The 19,927-nt window shown below is 28.4% G+C and overlaps 2 protein-coding genes across 4 annotated transcripts in view; one reads left to right on the forward strand and one right to left on the reverse strand.

The window, feature by feature from the left end:
* The window catches only part of LOC132920369 (uncharacterized), a 202,870-nt gene that overhangs the window by 172,247 nt on the left and 10,696 nt on the right, over positions 1-19,927 (reverse strand).
* On the forward strand, positions 4,228-9,838 carry LOC132920382 (solute carrier family 2, facilitated glucose transporter member 8-like). Of its 3 annotated transcripts, XM_060982745.1 has the most exons (5): positions 4,361-4,379; positions 4,460-4,668; positions 4,812-5,068; positions 5,417-5,802; positions 7,877-9,838. In XM_060982745.1, the coding sequence occupies exons 2-5, from the start codon at positions 4,617-4,619 to the stop codon at positions 8,580-8,582; spliced, it is 1,401 nt and encodes a 466-aa protein (XP_060838728.1). In that variant the 5' UTR covers positions 4,361-4,379; positions 4,460-4,616; the 3' UTR covers positions 8,583-9,838. The 3 variants fall into 3 exon arrangements, with proteins under 3 accessions (XP_060838737.1, XP_060838720.1, XP_060838728.1); XM_060982754.1 differs by having other exon boundaries at positions 4,228-4,679; XM_060982737.1 differs by having other exon boundaries at positions 4,235-4,668.

Below are 19,927 nucleotides of genomic sequence, written 5' to 3' on the forward strand. Positions count from 1 at the left end.
AAAATAAATGAGTTATTTTTTTTTTTCTATGAGTTAATATTAATATTATATAAATGGTTTTTAATTGTCTATGTTATTATTGACTTTCGAGATAAATAGAAAACAACAGTTTAATATTTTCTTTTATAAATTTATTTAATATATACATTTACATATTTTTTTTTATTTAAAACGTCAAATAATAATGCAATTCATCGCCGAATTAGTAATTTTAGATAACGAAAACTTGTACATCTTTACAATAAAGTATACCATTAAAATTTGAAAATAAAATACTTAGGTATTCCTAATTTCTATAATATAATATTGTATAATTTTTAGATATATTTATTTTTAAACTATGCTTTTTAATTTTTTTATCAAATGATATTCGCATAAAAACATCTACGAACTGTCGTTAAAAATAACGAAATGTCTAAATATCTTTTATATTAAAAGATTAAAACGAACCACCTATTTGAAAAACGATGTAAGTCAACAAAAGGTAATTCAAAGAAAACAATAAAAACTGTTTTTACGTTACCAGTTATATATTATGATGGATAATCCGAGAGGTCTAATAAACAATTTTAATATTTTTTCAAATACTTATAAATTATAATAGTATCAATAGTGGTTATAACTTAACTATTGCATTTCATATTATAACGATTAAACTTTATGATCTATAATGATTAATCATGTTCCGTCAATGGGAACTTCTCCAGAGGATTCAATTGGAATTATAATGCCACTCCAATTATTATAATGACAACAACGTTATAAAATAATAATGTTTAACCAACATCGACATAATATGCACGATGGTATACTCTGTTGACTACTCTGTGAACTTTTTTTAGCAGTATTCGTTTAAATAGTTAATAAATTTGAAATACGTATAATACATACTACTTGTATGTTGTATAATAATTAATAATATCATATGTAAATAATCTATATTACATATCTATTACTTATCTATTATAAATTGACCATTAATGTTTGATTTCAAAAATATATATATATCAATTATAAACTATAATAATTTATCTAATAAATATCTTTGGTATACGAGTGTAGAAATAGCCATTACTATATAGCTATATAAATACTATACTTGTACTTGTACGACATCATAATTCATAATCTCTAATTATATACCAAAATATAATATTCGCAATTCGCATATGCATATATTATATATTTATAGATAATATTAAATATTATTTTTTATGCGATATATTTATTTATTAAAAATTAATTTAATTTATGTATTAATTAGTATCGTCATTTATTGCAATGATCGTATTGCATTTATATAAATAAAATAAATAAATGTGCGTTTAATGGTATTTTCTCAGCTCCTTCTAAATATAATTATTGAGAAAGATCTATAAGTTTAAACGTGAATACTTAGGCGTATATTATCAACATAAACTATACTAGCTGTAGATAATGTCTGTGCAGTGTGCACGCTTTATGTATCACTAATTATGTAAAGAATACAAGATTATTCGCATTTTTATTATTTTCTTCTAGATTATAAAGTCAGAAAGTCTATTAAATTAATTATATTCTACAACAATAAACAAAACGATTCTTTTAAGTTGAGATATAAAGTGTTAAACAACAGTTGTTATTTAATGACTCGGAAAATATTTACAATTTTTGTTTTTATATTTTTAAATATTTAAAATTATCTATTGCCAAATAAAACCAAAATTAAAAATTCACCATCGATTGAATATAAACAGTCAATATTTATATTTAAAAAAAAATTGTATTCGAAATCTTGTTTAAAAATATAATATAATATGCTGTTGTTCGATTTTCCAACTAGAAGTCTAGAAGCTAGAACCCACTTATCTTAAAGTGCATTCTGAATTCTGATGATCTCTTTTTAAAGAGAAGGTATAGTGTGTCTTGCATTTAGTAATATCAATGATTAAATTAACTATTATATTATATCAATGCTAATATATGTGCATAGATAAATGGATGACATGCATTTTCTACTATCCACTTTAAATAAGCGTGAACAAAAACATAAAGATCATCGCAATGAACGAACATTAGAGAAAAAAATTAAAATAAAGATGGTATAATATTTCTTAGTATAAAAAAATCTAATTAAATATTGTTATATCCTGAAACAATGCTAGCTAGTACATAGTTAATGAATAATTTGTATAACTCTACACTTCACCATTATTTACAGTTAATTAAAATGTATTAACTCTTCTTCGAATCTTTTCGTTCGTGTAAGCACTATATTACACCAATAATATTGCATTTAAAATAAGTGTTATTTAGGTATATGATACATAATTATTTATTATTATAACACTTTAGTAACTATATATTCGAACAAATTATTATTTAAAGTTGGTAAATTTGTTTTCAGCTGATACAAAATACTATACTATTCCAATATTACTGAATTGTGAATTAATTCATATATTTGTGATTTGAGATTTTGTAAAAAAAAAATATATATATATTGTGAATTTTTTTTTAAATTAATAAATCATTTGTCAAAAGTCATAAATATTGTTCGAAAGCTGTTATATTTTAGTTATAAAGCGGTAATATTAGAAACTAAGTGCTACCGGTGAAGCTTAGGTTTTATTGATAAATACGAATAAGTAGAAGTAGTAATAAGTATAGTTAACTGTATCATATATATATTTAAAATTAATTTAGTTTTACCTATTAAATGTAATACAGCTATACTATAATCCAAATTTTCAAAATATTAGTCATTTTTATTTTATAGTTTTTATAGTAAGAGTATAATAATTTTAAATTCAGTTCAAAATATCATCAGTGGTTTAATAATTTAATAATAATAGCCTGTAATATTAGTTTATCATCAAAATCAGTGGTCGGCAACCTTTTTGGACTCTCGGGCCACATTCACAAATTAAAAAGTTCATGGACCAGACAAAAATAAAATGTATATAAAAAAAAAAATCGTCGTTCTAGAATTTAAAGCGGGCAGACAGTTGTCGACCACTGATCTAAACCTATACAGAGTGGTCGCCTAATTTTTACATAAGGTTGACATGCGATGATAGGAAAACACAGTGGTATACTTTGGATATTAAAAGTACAATCTTCAACAAACACACGACTAATTATGATTATTATGACTCTAACAATATATCTAGCAGGGTGTTTTAGTGTTTTACCAAACTTGACCTATGGCAAATCGTATAGTAGTTAGTTGACTTATACTATATATTTAAACGAGTGTAGCGTTTCTATAAAATAAGTACTAGAATTATTTGGCATAATATAATACGTAATACACCACTTTCGATTAAATCCTTTGTAAGTTTTAGGTAGATTTTAGATGTCCTTTTGGAGATAAATACAAGGCTCAATACTATGTATTTATTTTGACAATGCATAAATAAAAAATATTGTAATATTATAATTATTATTACAGACAAACCATTTTTTTTACTCATAATGTGTAATGTAAAATGATAGTTACATAATATTATATCAGGGCATCGTGGTCTCGACGACATCAGTAATTCTAATATTAAAGATTACGCATAAACAGTTCGTCAAAAATCATGTAATATGAAAATATGATATCGCGTGAATTTCAATTCAGGTTTACACTAATACCGATGTCTATAACACCAACAACCACGTGTCCACGTCGAATGCATGTTAATTATTATTAATTTTATCCAAATTGTTGTAAATAAAATCAATTTCAAACGTTTTCGTGTAGTTAATTATATTAATAAATTATTATACAATTGATAATCGTGTTTCATATTTTTATTTTCATATGTCAGTGAATTTAGCGAATTCATATATTTTTATGTCATTATCGATTATCTTACCAAAAATACGAGAATCGAAAGTTTATGTTTATAATACGCTATTTTTTAATATTATCTTAACATATTACAACATTGAGCAAATTGTATGTTTTTTGAACTTTTCGTAAGCGAGTGTTCTCGTATAATAATGTATATGTATAATATGTACCGCCGTAGCATACTAATGTGTGTGTGTACGCTACTACGCTAATATTTTACTAACATCATTCCTATTTACGACGATGCTTGAACATTGAACAAGTTCGTTTTGTTTAACTTAAGTATACACGCATATAATATAACATATTATATTCGTCTATTATTTATTATTTTTTTTCTTCGAAATGCCGACAATGACGAGAGTGGATAAGAATCGCACTCAAACGAGTTGGATTCGTCGTGTCTAATATACCTATGTCTACGAATTCTATTCGTCCGGTCGTTACGATATGCCTATTATATTGTTATACACATAATATTATTACAGTGTTGTGTGATTGTGTGAACGGGAATTAACGTTACCCGCAGTTGTAACGATGTGTCGATAACGAAAAGGTCAGTTCATCTAATTTGTAGATTATACACCGACGGATATAGCCGTTTTTATTTTGAAACGTTATATTATTTCATTTTAGTATTAACAAACGTGCTCGCCGAACGGGTTGATCGTTTATCGGTCCGTAAAAACTAAAAAAAAAAAGTATATTAAAATATTTATGGTCTAAAAAGACCATAAAATATACTATAACTATCGTAATACCGAACGATACAACCCCGTTTGGAATTAACAAAATGTCTACCCTACCCGACGGCATCTGCAAACAACTATTCGCGTGCTTTATAGGTATGTCCCATGTGCGTTACGACCGAATTATTGTCTAATTTATTTTTATAAAATATTATTATTATTTATTTTTACCATGCTTCTCTGTACACCGACATCATAATTAATAAAATAATTGCACCACATCCGTGTTTGATTGTCAGTGTCCATGCCCCTGCTGATGGCCGGTACAACGCTGGGATGGTCATCGCCAATGATGGAATACACGTTGAAAGGCACTGCGCCGGTTCACCTGACCTCGGACCAAGAGTCTTGGATGGTAACTCTGATAGACGTCGGCAACGTACTGCTATCGTTACCGGCCGGTATCATGATGGACCGAATCGGCCGAAAACTGTCCGTGTACTTGACCGTGCCGATAACGCTGGCCGGCTGGATATTGATACTGACCGCTCGTCAGGTAAGGTTACGCGACGTATTATTTTTCCATCACGGCAGCGAAACCGACTGAGAATATGCTTTCGATTGGGAAACGCGTCGTCACTGCATACTGCGACGGGATCGATTTAATGTGCGACACGTTTTACTTACACTCGCGATGACACTCGAATATAGTAGGCATATTCAATAAAATAATATATCGATCGCGTTAAATCGATCACTGCCCAGTAAAGTGATAAGAATTTCGTGATATATTGCCACGATTATCGTAACATGAACATTTCACGGTTCTCCATAATATACCCATATTGAATATTTAAATTTCTCGGCGTCATAATAACAACCATGTGTGTGTGTGTGTGTACAGCCCTGGCACCTGTACGTCGCCCGATTCTTGCACGGCAGCGCGATGGCGATCTCGTTAATCGTGTCCCCGTCGTACGTGGGCGAAATGGCCAGCATATCCGTCCGCGGATCGTTGGCCCTGGTGGTAGAGCTGACTTACGCTTCCGGGCTGTTGCTGTCCTACGTGGTCGGGTGGCTCGCTGACTACGAGACGCTGGCCATCGTCGGCGCCGTCATACCGGTGATCACGGGCGTGCTGATGGTATGGATACCGGAATCGCCGTACTTCCTCATGATGATCGGCAAATCGGAAGAGGCGGCCCAATCGTTGAGAAAGTTGAGGAATTGCGGTAACGAAGAGTTTGAGGAAGAGCTCGAGATCGTCAGACTGTCTGTCACCGAAGACAAGTAATGTCTAACAGTAGTAATTATTATAATAACAATGATAATATTATATGCGTGCGAACGATGTCGCCGTAGGTTTAGTTTAAAAATTATTTAAATGAATGTGTAAGTGCCGCCGCGACTAAGAACAGTTATACTTAAACTAAAACTGACGTTGCTTACTGTGCCCTAATATCAATATCGTCTAGTAGGCATTAAAATACTGAGCACTGCGTGGATTGTAATTGTAGCAGTGATGGGCTCTACCACCTGCCTTAAAATAAATTATTTAGCCCCACCAATTTCCATTAAATTTTAGTTTAGCTGAAGGTATTGATTTGTCGTAAAACGGGTTTTAAATGATTTTCATTCCGTAAATACTAATAATTAAAGACAATCAGTAACTTCTAGGTGCAATCGATTATTACTCATATTATGATTGCTCATTTATCGTCTTATCGCATTAATACATTCAATTTAACAGATATAGGTTAGGTATATATATATATATATATATATTGTATATTATTATAAATTAAATAAAAATTAATATTCCATACTAATTATCGTAATCGATTCACGAAATGTAAAATCTTTTTTTTATTACTTAGAAAATTTTTAATTTTTAAACAACCTAATAATATTTTCATTAAATCGATGCCATACTTTAATTATATCTTATAATACATATTATGTAACATAATAATAATTTTAATTTGCCTAATTAAACACAGCTTTTGGTATAGAAAAATAATAACAAAATTTAAATGAAAATAACATTTATTTAAAAAACTATAATATAGAATAGGTACCTAATGTACGATGTGCCTTACTATTTTCTCTTACCAAACTTATAAAGTTTATACAATTATTATGACGTAAATAATTTGAATACCTAATACTATAGTGGCAAGTGACGGACCGAGCTTAATATTGTGTCTATAATAGCTAAAGCATTCAAGTTTTATTTTACTATATTATTATAATAGTTTTAACATTTCGTGATTTTATAATAGTGTATTATATTGTCGTCGCCGTTAGATATTTACTGTCGAGCGATTCGTTACGAATGCACGATAACGTCAAATGGACTAATATTTGTCAACCGATTATATTTAGTTCCATAGACTAGAGGTCAAAAACTTCCGATTTGTGAACCGCGTCCTGTCCTCGAACCTTTGCCCCGCGGCCCCTTTCAAACGTTAAATACATCTTAAAGTTTGATTCACCATCGACGTTTGAAAACTCAACTCTCGAAATCGTATTGCGCACATGTTATAGCATGATTTTATTTTTTAAGAATTATCTCAGGAGTTTGGAATATTTTTATTATTATTCAATATGTGATAAATTTCCTCGCATTATAATGCATACAAAATTATTGCAAAAGATATTATTATTACGTATACTAATAAAACCCGTATATATTACTCCAAATGTAACAATATTATTATATTAAATCTATACATTTATGTCGCTCAATAAATTTGTGTGAAAATCTAGTCGAATCATTCAGTAAATAAAGGTTTAAAATTATGAAATAAATAATGCAAAATTGAATACGTTTGAATAATAAGTCTTATTGCCTAGTTTTGGTATAATAATAATTAAAATATTAGGACCCATGTAAATTAGTATTTTGTATATAAAACCGTATATCATGACTTCTTTTATTGGCCACCTACGTCGGTGCTACATGTTGAATTAATTTGATTAGTGTAAATATAATTATTAGATATAAATGTATTATATTACATTATAACCTATTTAGTAGTCTAATAATTAGACTTAATCTCAAATGCTTGTAACCTCAATAAACCTTGACAACATAAGATCTATAGCAATAACCTTAGACAATATTATATTAAATTCAAACAATAAAAATAACTTGAACATAATAACACACATTAATACATTATCACTGCGCGTAAAATGATTTTTTTTTTTTTGCCACCCGTAATCAAATCTAATAGACATTTTTAGTTTGCGGCTTCTGCAGACCGCAGTTATTACCCAAACGGTATAATATATTAATATAATTACGACGTTATATTTTCGCATTCATTCACGCCACGTTGTCGTCGTTGTTATGCTGCAGATGCAAGGGGAAGCTGACGGACCTGCTACACAGAGACCGGGCGCCGCTGATCATCGTGCTCACGTTGGCTGCCCTGCAGATGGCGTGTGGGGCTAGCGTGATGGAAGCGTACGCGTCGTCCGTGCTGTACGGCACAGGGCTGTCGCCAAACGCCAGCGCCGTGATTTTCGGCCTGTTCATAGTGGTGGCGTGCGTGCCGTTCGCGCTCACCGTGGACAAGTACGGCCGCCGGCCGCTGTTCATGGCGTCGTGCGTGGGCACCACCCTGTGCCACGTGTGCATAGCCTTGCTGCTGTCGCAGAACGATGGCTATGACGAATCAATAAAAGCCGTGGACGGTTGGCTTCTGTTGGCCAGCGTGTGCGGCGCCGAGTTCTTCATCAACATCGGGCTCATGCCTGTGCTGTCCGTCATCCAGTGCGAGTATTTCCCGTCGGACACCCGAGGCCTGGCCAACTCGGCGGTGGTGTTCACCATCACGTTCACGTCCACCATCATGCTGAAGATCTACCAGCCGGTGACGGACGCGTACGGCAAGCGCGCCAACTTTATCGGGTACGCGGCGATCACCTTCTTGGGCGGCCTGTTTTGTTACTTCTGGGTGCCCGAGACCAAGGGCAAGTCGTTCCTGCAGATCCAGACGGACTTCGAGACGTACGCTTGGCGCAACAGCAAAACCCGCCGCCGGAACTATGAGCGGATCTGACCGGACGTTCGGCCACCCCTCTCATCCTACTCAGCCATTCCACGACCGTCAGATCCGAAGGTGCGTCTCGTACCCGCTCATAATAATGTTAATATATTGTGTGTGTGTGTACGTTAGTTAATAATAATATTATAATAACGATTGCCGGCGGTACGTTTAATGGTTTCGTCCGTGTGAGTTTTGGACTTGAGACGATCGAAACGACTTGAGACTTACGTTATATGGTTGTTTAATTGTTATATGTGTAGGTATATATACACCGAAATGCGCTACTGAAATGGGTTTTGTTTTTTGTTTTAACTTTTATAATTTTTTTTATTTTATACACGATTCGAAGTGTGTGTATACGTTGACGTGATTTATTATTTTTAACTTTCGTGAGGTACCTAAATTAATTTGCCTACACTTTTATTATACTCGTTTATTATATTTATATTATAATATAGTTCGCGGGAAGTATCGCGCGTGTTGGTACTTTTTCCGATGACGACCGAAGTGAAAACATTGGTCAAAATCCACATCGTGAGGTAAAAGTACAAACACCCCGAACACGCAACATTTAAATTATAATAGAGATGATAAACATTTTATACGATAAAAAAAATTATTCATACATACATCGAAACCATTCCATTGCACAATATTTCATTTTATCTATAAATGCAATCTCATTTTTTATAAAAAAAAATCGTTATTTACAGCAACAGTCAACATGATTTTTTTCTGTACAAAACATCTACACGCGTTTCATACCTACCCTACATAAATATATCCAAATTGTATATTGATAATATTCTTTTGGTATTGTTATAATGATCTCAATAAATCCGTAGACAACAAGGTATATCTACCTGATTTAACGGTAAAAAAAATGTACATAACAATATCAAATTTACCATTATTTTCTTTTATTTTACCCGCTTATTATCTATATATGTAAAATCCGTTCGCCAATGGAGAGATAATGTTCAAATGTTCAAAACACTCAAATCAGACCGCAGATCATCCTCATTATTATTATTTTTGTGTATAACGGGAACCAAAAAAAACTTGATGTATAGTACATACCTATTATTCTTGCTTAACTTGCTTTAATAAGAAAATGTTAATTTACCTAGCCTTAAGTTTTCAAAAAAGTATTAAGTTTATCAATAATAATATTTATATTAAATATATTTATGCTAATTGTTGTATGCTTTAAATATAATGATTAACTTTTGAAGTTAAAATAAACGAAAAAGTGTTTATTATCTTTATACAGTCATTCACGATGATTTAATTTATTTTTATACCCCATTGGCCATTGGTGTATATTATTATTATAAATTATAATATTTATATATCGTTATAAAATGAAGAAAATCTTATAAATATGAACTTGTATTTATTATACATTCTAATTTATCCAATTTACAACCCAAAACTTAAACTGTTGGTCATGTTTATACTTTTTATATTTTATTATACATACAATTTAATGCGCTATCAACAAATAGTTGTTCTTGCAATACTTATTTACATTAGATAAATGTTTTAAATTGCATGTTACTGCAGTATAAAACGTTTAGATGAAACAAAGTTTTTTTTCTACTGTTGCTATTGCTGTGAGGTTTAATGAATTAAAAATTTAACAAAATATGTCAACAATTCCTTATAAGTACTTGTATAAGTATCCTTGTACTTACTATTATTAATAATATTTTTAAATAATAGTGTAATTAATTCCAAAACAAATAACATCTATTTGACATTTATTACATCGCCACATCACCATCCGCTATTTTTTTTTGATAACGGAAAATCCAAAGTCTTGTAAAAAAGCATACAAGTTCCATACTAAATATTAGTAAAGAAAATATTCGAAAATTCTAAAAGGGTCAAGCTAGGGTAATAAACGTTTTAGATTATGTAAATTTGAAAACCTTGTTTTATTATTACATAATACATTACATTACCTATATTATATCAGTTTATAATACAGAATGTCAAAACCCTATTTTGACGATGAAACATGAGATCATTTCTTCACTTTACTTAGGTAGGAACTTGTTACTGTAATTTATAATGCAATACATTATTGTTAAATATGTCATAGTTATATGCACTTAACTGTATCTACTTAACGCTATAGTATACAATTTTTATTCATAGATTTATATACAAAACTAATACATATAATTTTATTTATAGTATACATTATACAATAACTAATATTCGTGTCAAATTAATCAAATTCCTTTTATAAATAACTATAAAATTCAATATTTATATTAATTCTTAATCTGATTAAGAAAATACAATTTTATTGGATTGGATTTCAATTTTCAACAGATTATTGTATTTTGCAATTTTAAAATCTCGTAATTTGTATTTATAATTTGTTTAATTGCCACGAATTCAGAAAAACGAAATCAAATTAATTTGATATCCATTTAATACTCGTTATACGTATTATCTACGTATGTAATATGTATATATATTTATTTATTAAATTTGATACCTAGTTCATAGTTGTAAAAATAAATACATAAATATTAATTTTTGTTACCTATTAAATATACTAAATTTTAACGATTAAATAATTATTATAATTAGAACAATGTCTTTTATAATATATTATTACATATTGTATATGATACATAATATAATATATTATCGTTTATTTACACATGTATAATGTACATAATATTTATCACTAAATTGTTTGGAATTAATACTAAACAATTTCAGAAATGTATGACGAAGTTTTAGATTAGATTTACAAATAGTTACGTGGAATTGGTAAAGATCAATAAATATTCAACTTTGAAATATCTGCTGTTAGTTCTACAGTGATCAGTTTAACGTAACACACTCATTTTAAAAACTATTAGCAATTTTGAAAATATTTATTTTTATATAATTTCAATTCATAAAAAACGATATAATTCCAAACAAATAAATATATTCTACTATTTTTTATCGTTATCATATTTTAAATGTTTTACTTTTTAATTACAACATGCATTTTTTATTTTTATTCTACAGCAAAATACTTTTTGGATAACTAATAAACTAAACATTTAAAATTTGATTTTTGTACCGAAAGTACTCCAAACATTCTGTTTTTGAATAAAGAATTAAAAATCCACAATTATTGTTAAAAAATTAAAACGTTCAAAATATTATATATATAAAAATAGAGTACAATATTTTTTCAAATTATTATTAATTTAAGGAAATTATAGAAATAAAATTAAATATTTAAATAGGTAACATGGTTTAATTAAAGTATATGTCCGATATTTGTATAGACCTATGAAATAGTTTTGTTTCATTTTGAACAAATATTACTAAATATTTCTTTTTGTGTACAAATATTATAGAAGAGATTTTTTACGATAATTAAATCAAATTCATTGGACTTATATAACTACTAGAAATATAAAATAAACGAATTATTTGGAACTTGCAATTATTTGTTATAGAGAAAAGATGAGGCATAAATGAACGATTTGTGATGACTTAATTGTAATAAAATTCTGCTATTTCGCTACCTAATCAATATTTCATTTGTTGACAACATAGTGAACACTAATAAGAACATAAATTACATGACATGAATTACATTTAAAATTTTTATCATACATCCAGGTGTAATCTTCATTATAGTTATAGAGTATAATATAATATCATAATACAATATGTTTGCCTATCGGAAATCTTTGGGAGTAGATGGTTGTGGATGACGATCGCTGGCCCAAGCCCAGTCCTCGGCTTATTGAGGTCGTCATTTACTTCTTTAACATCACGCGATTTATTGTCTTATTATAAAATTATATATAATATGCCATATATAACGCACAACAAACATAATATATCAAAAAGTAAATTATATTACTAAACAGCCTATAATCGTATAATTTTTTGAGGAGGCAATCTAATTTGTTTGTTTTTTATATTAAGATTGAATTTATAGAGCAGACAACGACAACACACAACATTATACTGTTTCAAACATTTGTGTTCCAGTTTTCGTGAACATCGACACGTACCTTCGTTATATTATAACATACAAGTATACTATATAGGAAATATTGTGTTTTATATTTATTTTTCATGATCGAGAGGCTATGTGAACATATTAGCTGGGCCCTCCGATCATGCGGGAACATAAATCAAAATTCATACGTATGCATGGTTTACGTAATATAGACATTCAGTGTTTGGTACTACGATAGACAATGCATATAATATGCAACTCTCGTAATTACGCCAATATGCGAGAGACTGTTAGCAAGCAAAAAAATATGTTATTCGCTTGAGCGCATCGCATAACAGTGTGTATAGTTTAATTACCTCTGTAGACTTTAGACAAAAGCCGAACCCGTTAGAGTCTACAAAGTTTTAATTCCAAGTCGTATTCAAAACCTTTGTACTGTATAAAAAAAACAAAAAAAACAGCAACGTGATTTATTAAATAAGTTCATCTTGTAACATAACCTGCCACCATTATAGTAACGTGAACATTTGAATCTTAAACAAAGTAACCTACGTGCACAGGTTTCCTGAAACCTTACAGAGTTCGAATCATCGAAAGGAATTCTTCAAATTATTACTAATTAGTAATATAAATTTCAGATGTATTTCGCAAAAAAAAATAGTAATAATAAAGAACAAATATTTTAAAAGAAGGGAAATATAAACAATGATAATATTATTATTATTTTCGACTACCAAAAGCTTATAATTATTTATTACTTATAAGTTTAACTTAAACATACTGCCATTTAAAAAGTATTCACTCATTTATTAAAACAATACATCATTAGTATGGTTTTTAATGTGTAAGCAAACAGTAAAACATAAATTTAATCACAAAAAACGGGGTTCATAAAATATATTCGATAATTATTGGAAAATTTTTTTCACGCGTGTATTCTATTATTAAGATTCCTAATTTAAAAGGTACATATGTAAAAAAAATGTTGATCTCTTTAAAGCATAAAAAATCTTATATAATATGAAGTATTAAATAAACAGATACTCGTTAAGTTATTCGATAATTATTAAATTTCTCTTTCTATATTTTTGAAATAATCGATGATTTATGATAAAAAAGTTTAACAGATTACAATATTATATAATACATTTTTTGATATTTAGGTGATTATGATATTACAACATATCTTTTCAAATGACAACCACACCGTAAAATATGTACTCTCAGTGTGTTTATCTACTTTAAAAAGCACCCGATTACCCCATATGTTGATACAATAATTATATTATCCATTTTCATAACATGGTTATTATAATATATAAGTTTTTTCAAGAAATTAAAAAATATGCATTTTCAAATAAAAACTATGACGGAACACGGAAGCCACATCGTCGTTCCCAACTTAATTGCATTATGAACTACCTCCGCTTTGACTTATGAAATAAATTAAGGGTAACTCACCATCCTCTGAATTTTTCCATTTCTCCACAAGTACTAATTATTACGTAATTACACTCGATATAGCTACTCTAATAAATTATTTAATTAGTCATGTAATATAAATTATCATTTTTGAAAGAAAAACAAACAATTTGTTATAAAAAACCTAATAATAAAATGTATAATCATCGAAAAGTATGTATACACAAGGTTCGTAGAGTATGTAGAAATATTAGTTGATAATTATAATTTATAAAAATTGTATATAAACATATAATATAATGCCAAATCTACAAAGGTATTTTAGTGTAAATTAATCGTTATACTTAGGAATATTCATAGTTTTAATTTTTTATGGAAGTTTCAATTGTATATTTTATACATTATTATTACAATTTCTGTAGATACCTCCTAACGAATGCACTATGAAAACATCTGGATTTCAGTTTAGCTAGTTTTTAGTATTTATTTATTAGTTATAATTAAACACATTATATTATAAAACGCAATATTTTATAATTAAATCTCCACAAAATGGTATAAAACTAAAAATCCAAAATACAATTACTATACGCAATACGCATCTACTTTAAAAGGATTAAACTTCCGTAAATGTCTTATGGACTATGTTATAGGTACATGCTTTCTTCATATTCTATCAGGTGACTTAGTTTATCAGTGATAAATGGTTTCTTTTGATAACGTATATATTAGTCACTGTACTTAATTAACTATTTTGATATCAGGATGCTAAGAATAATATGGGTTATAAAGATTAACTTCACTAAAAGCTTCACTTTAATCTCTTTATTTCGATATGATACGCTTTATATATTTTTATAAATTAAATTTATAAGATTAGTTATTTATTCGTTTTATATTTAATTACCAACGGACGACGAAAGGATATCATTTAGATAATTAGAAAACAGATCTATGAAAAATGTTTAAATAATATTAAGTATTTTTCATAAATTATAATTTTTATTTTATTTCATAATAAATAAACGAATACTAAAAGGTTATTTTCTGTTCATAGAATACACGCAAAATATAACATTATCATAATAGAAGTAATAACATTTAAATCTTATATATATTTAAAAAAGAATAAAGATGATATAATAAACACACAAATGGTCAAATCAAAATTATCACTCAATTAAATGCATATTTTTTGAGAATAAGTTAGGGACGATAATCATATAAATTAATTTACTCACAACATACAGTTTTAGAAAAATTCTATTTAAAACCATTCATATAGTAGCAGTATTAATTAATTTTTGTTGAATATTTAGTTAGACCGTAAATATAAATACATAATATTATTAAATGATTACTATTATTTCAATAATATTACATAATTTACCAAATATATGCCAAATAGATCAGTTTCAGATAAAAATGCATAGTTTAATTTAATATGGTAATAATTTATGACACCAGTAACAAAATGCTATTGAAAACAATTAATCATAATGTATAAGACAATATTTGGGTTGACAAAGATTTGTGTTATATTAGTACATTTTTTAGCGATTTTTTTTTTATCCAATTGTACTTTTATTTATTATTACATTATTACTATAACTAACACATCACTTTGTAATTGACGTTAAACATTGAGTTAAATTTACTATAAGTAAGCATTTCACACTTTGTTTAAGTATTTAGTTACCTATGTGTTAACATCAAGTAGATACTTTAGTTTATCCCTATCCATTAAGAATCATTGTTGAAGTAACCATTTTTATATTTTATGTTTAGAACGTGTACCAATATTTTATAAAAACCTCTTTACATAATACTTACATAACATTATGCAAAAGTTTTTGAACCAATAAGTCATATTTTTTTCACCATATTTTCTTTAATTCAATGATTTTATATATATTATAAGGTATTTGAAACTACTTGAGTAAAAAATACAAGAACTTTAAAAAAATTACGTACTTTAAACTCAAGTACGTGTGAATACATTCTTGTCAAATATTATCATTTTAAAATTATTTTGTACTTGTTATTATAACCATTATTACTGCACAATAATTGCGCATATAAAACCTTCGTAAAAATGAAACAATTTCAAGCTATTTATTTTATTTTTATGTTTTATTTGAAAAATACTTAGTAGTTATCACAACATGTTTCCCAATTAAATTGTTTTCTTTTTACGCTAAACTTTTGTAGTATCTTCTTTTTCCCTTATTACATTCTTTAGTTCACTCTGAATATTTTAGTCTTACAATGATATTTAAAAATAAAGAATTCCTCTTTTTCTGTGGTAAATTTCTTTTGTCTTAGATAGAGTTCCATGTACCTATAACAACGTTAAAGGTTATGAATCGAAACTAAATATTAATTTGAATTAGAAAATTTATTTTAAACTCATATCAGTAAACGTATTATTAACCCGAAATAATTTTTCAAATTCATTGACTATCGTTATATTTCATTATTTCACACTATATTATTCTCAGATTTAATATCACAATACACCTGTAGTATCACCTAAGCCAAGATGAATGCGAATCCGATAAATAGTCTAATGCCGTAAGCCCGTAACCTAGACACCCAGTATGGCAGTCATTTTTGGTATTTTATTTTTTCCGCTATAACCAGAAAAAATAGTTTTTTTTTTTACTTACATTCTTGTTTCCAATCAATATATAACAAAATAGAGTTTATTTCAAATCTCCGATACCCTCTGAGCAGTTGGTTTAGTTTTCCCAGTCCATTGGAATGTTGCCAAGTTAAGGATTTTACACTCCTAAGGGATAGCGTTTCACCTGGAAATCCAAACTGAGAAGCATAGTGCGGGCCAAATGACTTGGCAGGATATTTTGGTATGACTTAAACTTCGTATTTTTACACGCCTAAGCAAAATAAGCAAAACAAAAATAAATAAATAGTTGTTAATCAACCTCAGTACGATTAATCTGCCAAATATTATCGTTCAATTGAGACGATGTTGAACGTCAAATTAAATTAAAAATTTAATAATACAATTTAAATATTTAATATAATAATACATTAATACACGGAAAATTTATGAATTAAAAAGTGTAATTTTCTGCTTTTATAATTTATTTTATTTCTTTAATTATAACTTGTATGATGGTTTAGATTAATGATTATCATCTAATAATCATGACAAATAAATCATGAGATTATTGTAATTTTTGCATAAAATACTAATAATAATTTAGATGAATATATATTATTATCTTGTAATTAAAAATGCGAGTAATGATTATTTTAAACACTTCTCGATAAAATGATCTGTTTGAAACTAAATGTATTATATATTATTTTTATATTATCATGTATTAGTATAATTATATCATCGTGAATATTATTGCGTAATACTATGTTTATCGGTCTACACAGGAGAACGCGCGACCGCCAGTTCCCAATGGTACCTGTAGTCACTAGTTTGTATATTATATACAGTATACACGGTGATTCTATTAACATATTAAACAACTAACTATTAACCTGATTGAAAATCGTTTATAGTTTTAAAACGATGAGTGTTTTACGTTAATAAAACATCATGTATAAATACGACAGGAAGTGAACATCGTGAAAATCGAGCGACAGGTCTAAATGCAGCGACAACATAGCACTATAGTTTACACTTTTAACTCGTACCATTTTATACCTTTAAAAAAAAGAGCTGTTGCCTAATAATTAAGCTCGTCTGTTTTACAATTATTAACTTTGTTATAATTGAACAATAATATACAAGCTTGCATAATACAATCTAAATAATATGCAATCAAATAAGTCTTAACTAAAATTAAGACACGGATTAGTTCTTCTTTTTTAGGTACAACCATTGCTAAAATAAAAAATGTATTACAATAATATATTTTAATCAGTATAGCATAACATATTTTTAAAAATCCTCGGAAAATATTCTGCTTGGGAATATGAATTAAATTTTTAATGTGTTCAAACTATTTTTTCATCCAAAAAGTTAAAAATTGTAATTATAAAAATAAAAATGTTTTCAAAAACATACGTTTTATGATAAATTATTGCTAAATGATGATTGATAAAAAAATCACCATCCTGGATTTTATATTATATGGCGTGCATGAAAATGTATACAGTCTCAGCCACCCCAACAAATATCGACAATATAATATGATACACATTGCAGAAACAGATAATATTCGTTGACCGGATCTCTTTCTATGTTGTCCCTATTTTGGGCTTTGGCCTGTACAAACACCGGATTAAACCCGTCTGACGCGATCGCCCTTTCGAAAGCGTGTATATATTTGCACAACAGTCAAACGTGAATATGCGGGATATGAACTCAGAGACTATGTACAATATATAATATATATGTGTGTTTATACGTGTGCATGTGTTTGTAGTGGTGCAGTCATTGCAGCCCACAGGCATAGGAAGCTACTTACCAGTTAGCATGTAATACGAGTAGGTACCAATAGTTCTGTATACATTGAAACCTGTATATATTATATACAGGACAGTTGCAGGATCATAAAAAGTGTCCGTTATAGACAGATTTCAGTATTTCACTCTATAAATTTAAAACTCACAAGCGGAATTATATAAATATTTAATTAAATTATTTAATATTTAATATAAAGAATATACGAGTACATATACACATTATTGTATATCAAAAAAATGATAAAATTGATGTTTGTTTTTGTTTTAATGTTGATTTTGTTATTTCCAGCTCGTGACACATAATTAATTCACTCATGACTTTTTTGCACCTTTCTTTAAATAAAACTCTTTTAGAATTTTAGATGAATACATTGTCTAAGATTTTCTGAATAGTTTCCAAACGTCTCAATTTTAGTGTGTTCTAGTTGGTCATCGTCTAATTCATTATCTGCTTCCATTGAATTTAATTCAAAGCGATAATTAACTAAATTCATACCTACATTGCCTAAGCTGGATTCCGTTTGTAAATTATCGTCTATTTGAGTAAAATCATCATTTCGAGGTAAAGAGAGAAGTCCAATCAGTTCGATCAAATCATATCCATTTACTGCATTTTTCATTTCTGTAAGTTAACTGGATAGAAATTCTGCTTTTCTGAAGCAGTTTTTTATTGTTAATTTTTTTTTATCCATACAATCAAAACATAAATTTGCTTTGCTAAGTATCATGCAGTTTGAGCGTTATCCAGATTTGTAATAAGATGTTGCGCAGTACTTACTTAATTAAATTTTGGATTATTACTTGCTCCAAAGATTGAATAGTTAAAGTTATGTTTTAAAGGAAAAAATTAAGTTTTATGTTATCAAAATCCAGATGTACATGTGATGTGGCGTTATCGGTGAACAATAAAATATTTATTTTTTGAATTTTTTATTTGCTGGTCGAGTTGAGCCAATCTGTCATTACAGACGAAGTCATTCCTGCTTTACTGTTCGCTTACCATTCTACTCCCAATTTACTAACATCAATTCCTTTAAAACACCTTGACTTGAAAACATTTTCAATGACTAATGGTTTAAGTTTATCCCCATACATTCTCACACACAGAAAAACCGTTAGACGTTCTTGACCTATTTTTCCGCCACAGCATAGCTATCCTTTGTAAGACAAGATTTCCTCTAATAATCCTCTGTAAAATAGAATAGTTTCATCAGCATTAAATATGTTCTGTGAATTTTACCTTGTCATTATTTTTATAATAATTAGTTTCCACTAATTAACAACTATGACATTTCTAGAAGCCGATTCTCCGCAAATCGATTTAAAAAAAATGTTATGTCATTCTTTGAAGTACCAGCTATTGAAAGCTTTGAAACTGTCGTAATCGATTTCTCGAAGTATTCCTAATGCTTTTTCTTGAGCCATTGGTCCAGAGACAGGCACATTCTTATTTTTAACATGGTTGAACTATTGTAAAACTACTTTATCAATT

Source organism: Rhopalosiphum padi, chromosome 1 (assembly GCF_020882245.1).
Source record: "Rhopalosiphum padi isolate XX-2018 chromosome 1, ASM2088224v1, whole genome shotgun sequence".
Classification (NCBI taxonomy): Eukaryota; Metazoa; Arthropoda; class Insecta; order Hemiptera; family Aphididae; genus Rhopalosiphum; species Rhopalosiphum padi.

Excerpts from the sequence above, each read along its gene's own strand:
- LOC132920382 (XM_060982737.1), top strand. The coding sequence starts at position 4,617 with ATGTCTACCCTACCCGACGGCATCTGCAAACAACTATTCGCGTGCTTT. Across the intron at positions 4,669-4,811 it reads ACTATTCGCGTGCTTTATAG|TGTCCATGCCCCTGCTGATG; the intron begins GTATGTCCCATG and ends TTTGATTGTCAG. Across the intron at positions 5,069-5,416 it reads TGATACTGACCGCTCGTCAG|CCCTGGCACCTGTACGTCGC; the intron begins GTAAGGTTACGC and ends GTGTGTGTACAG.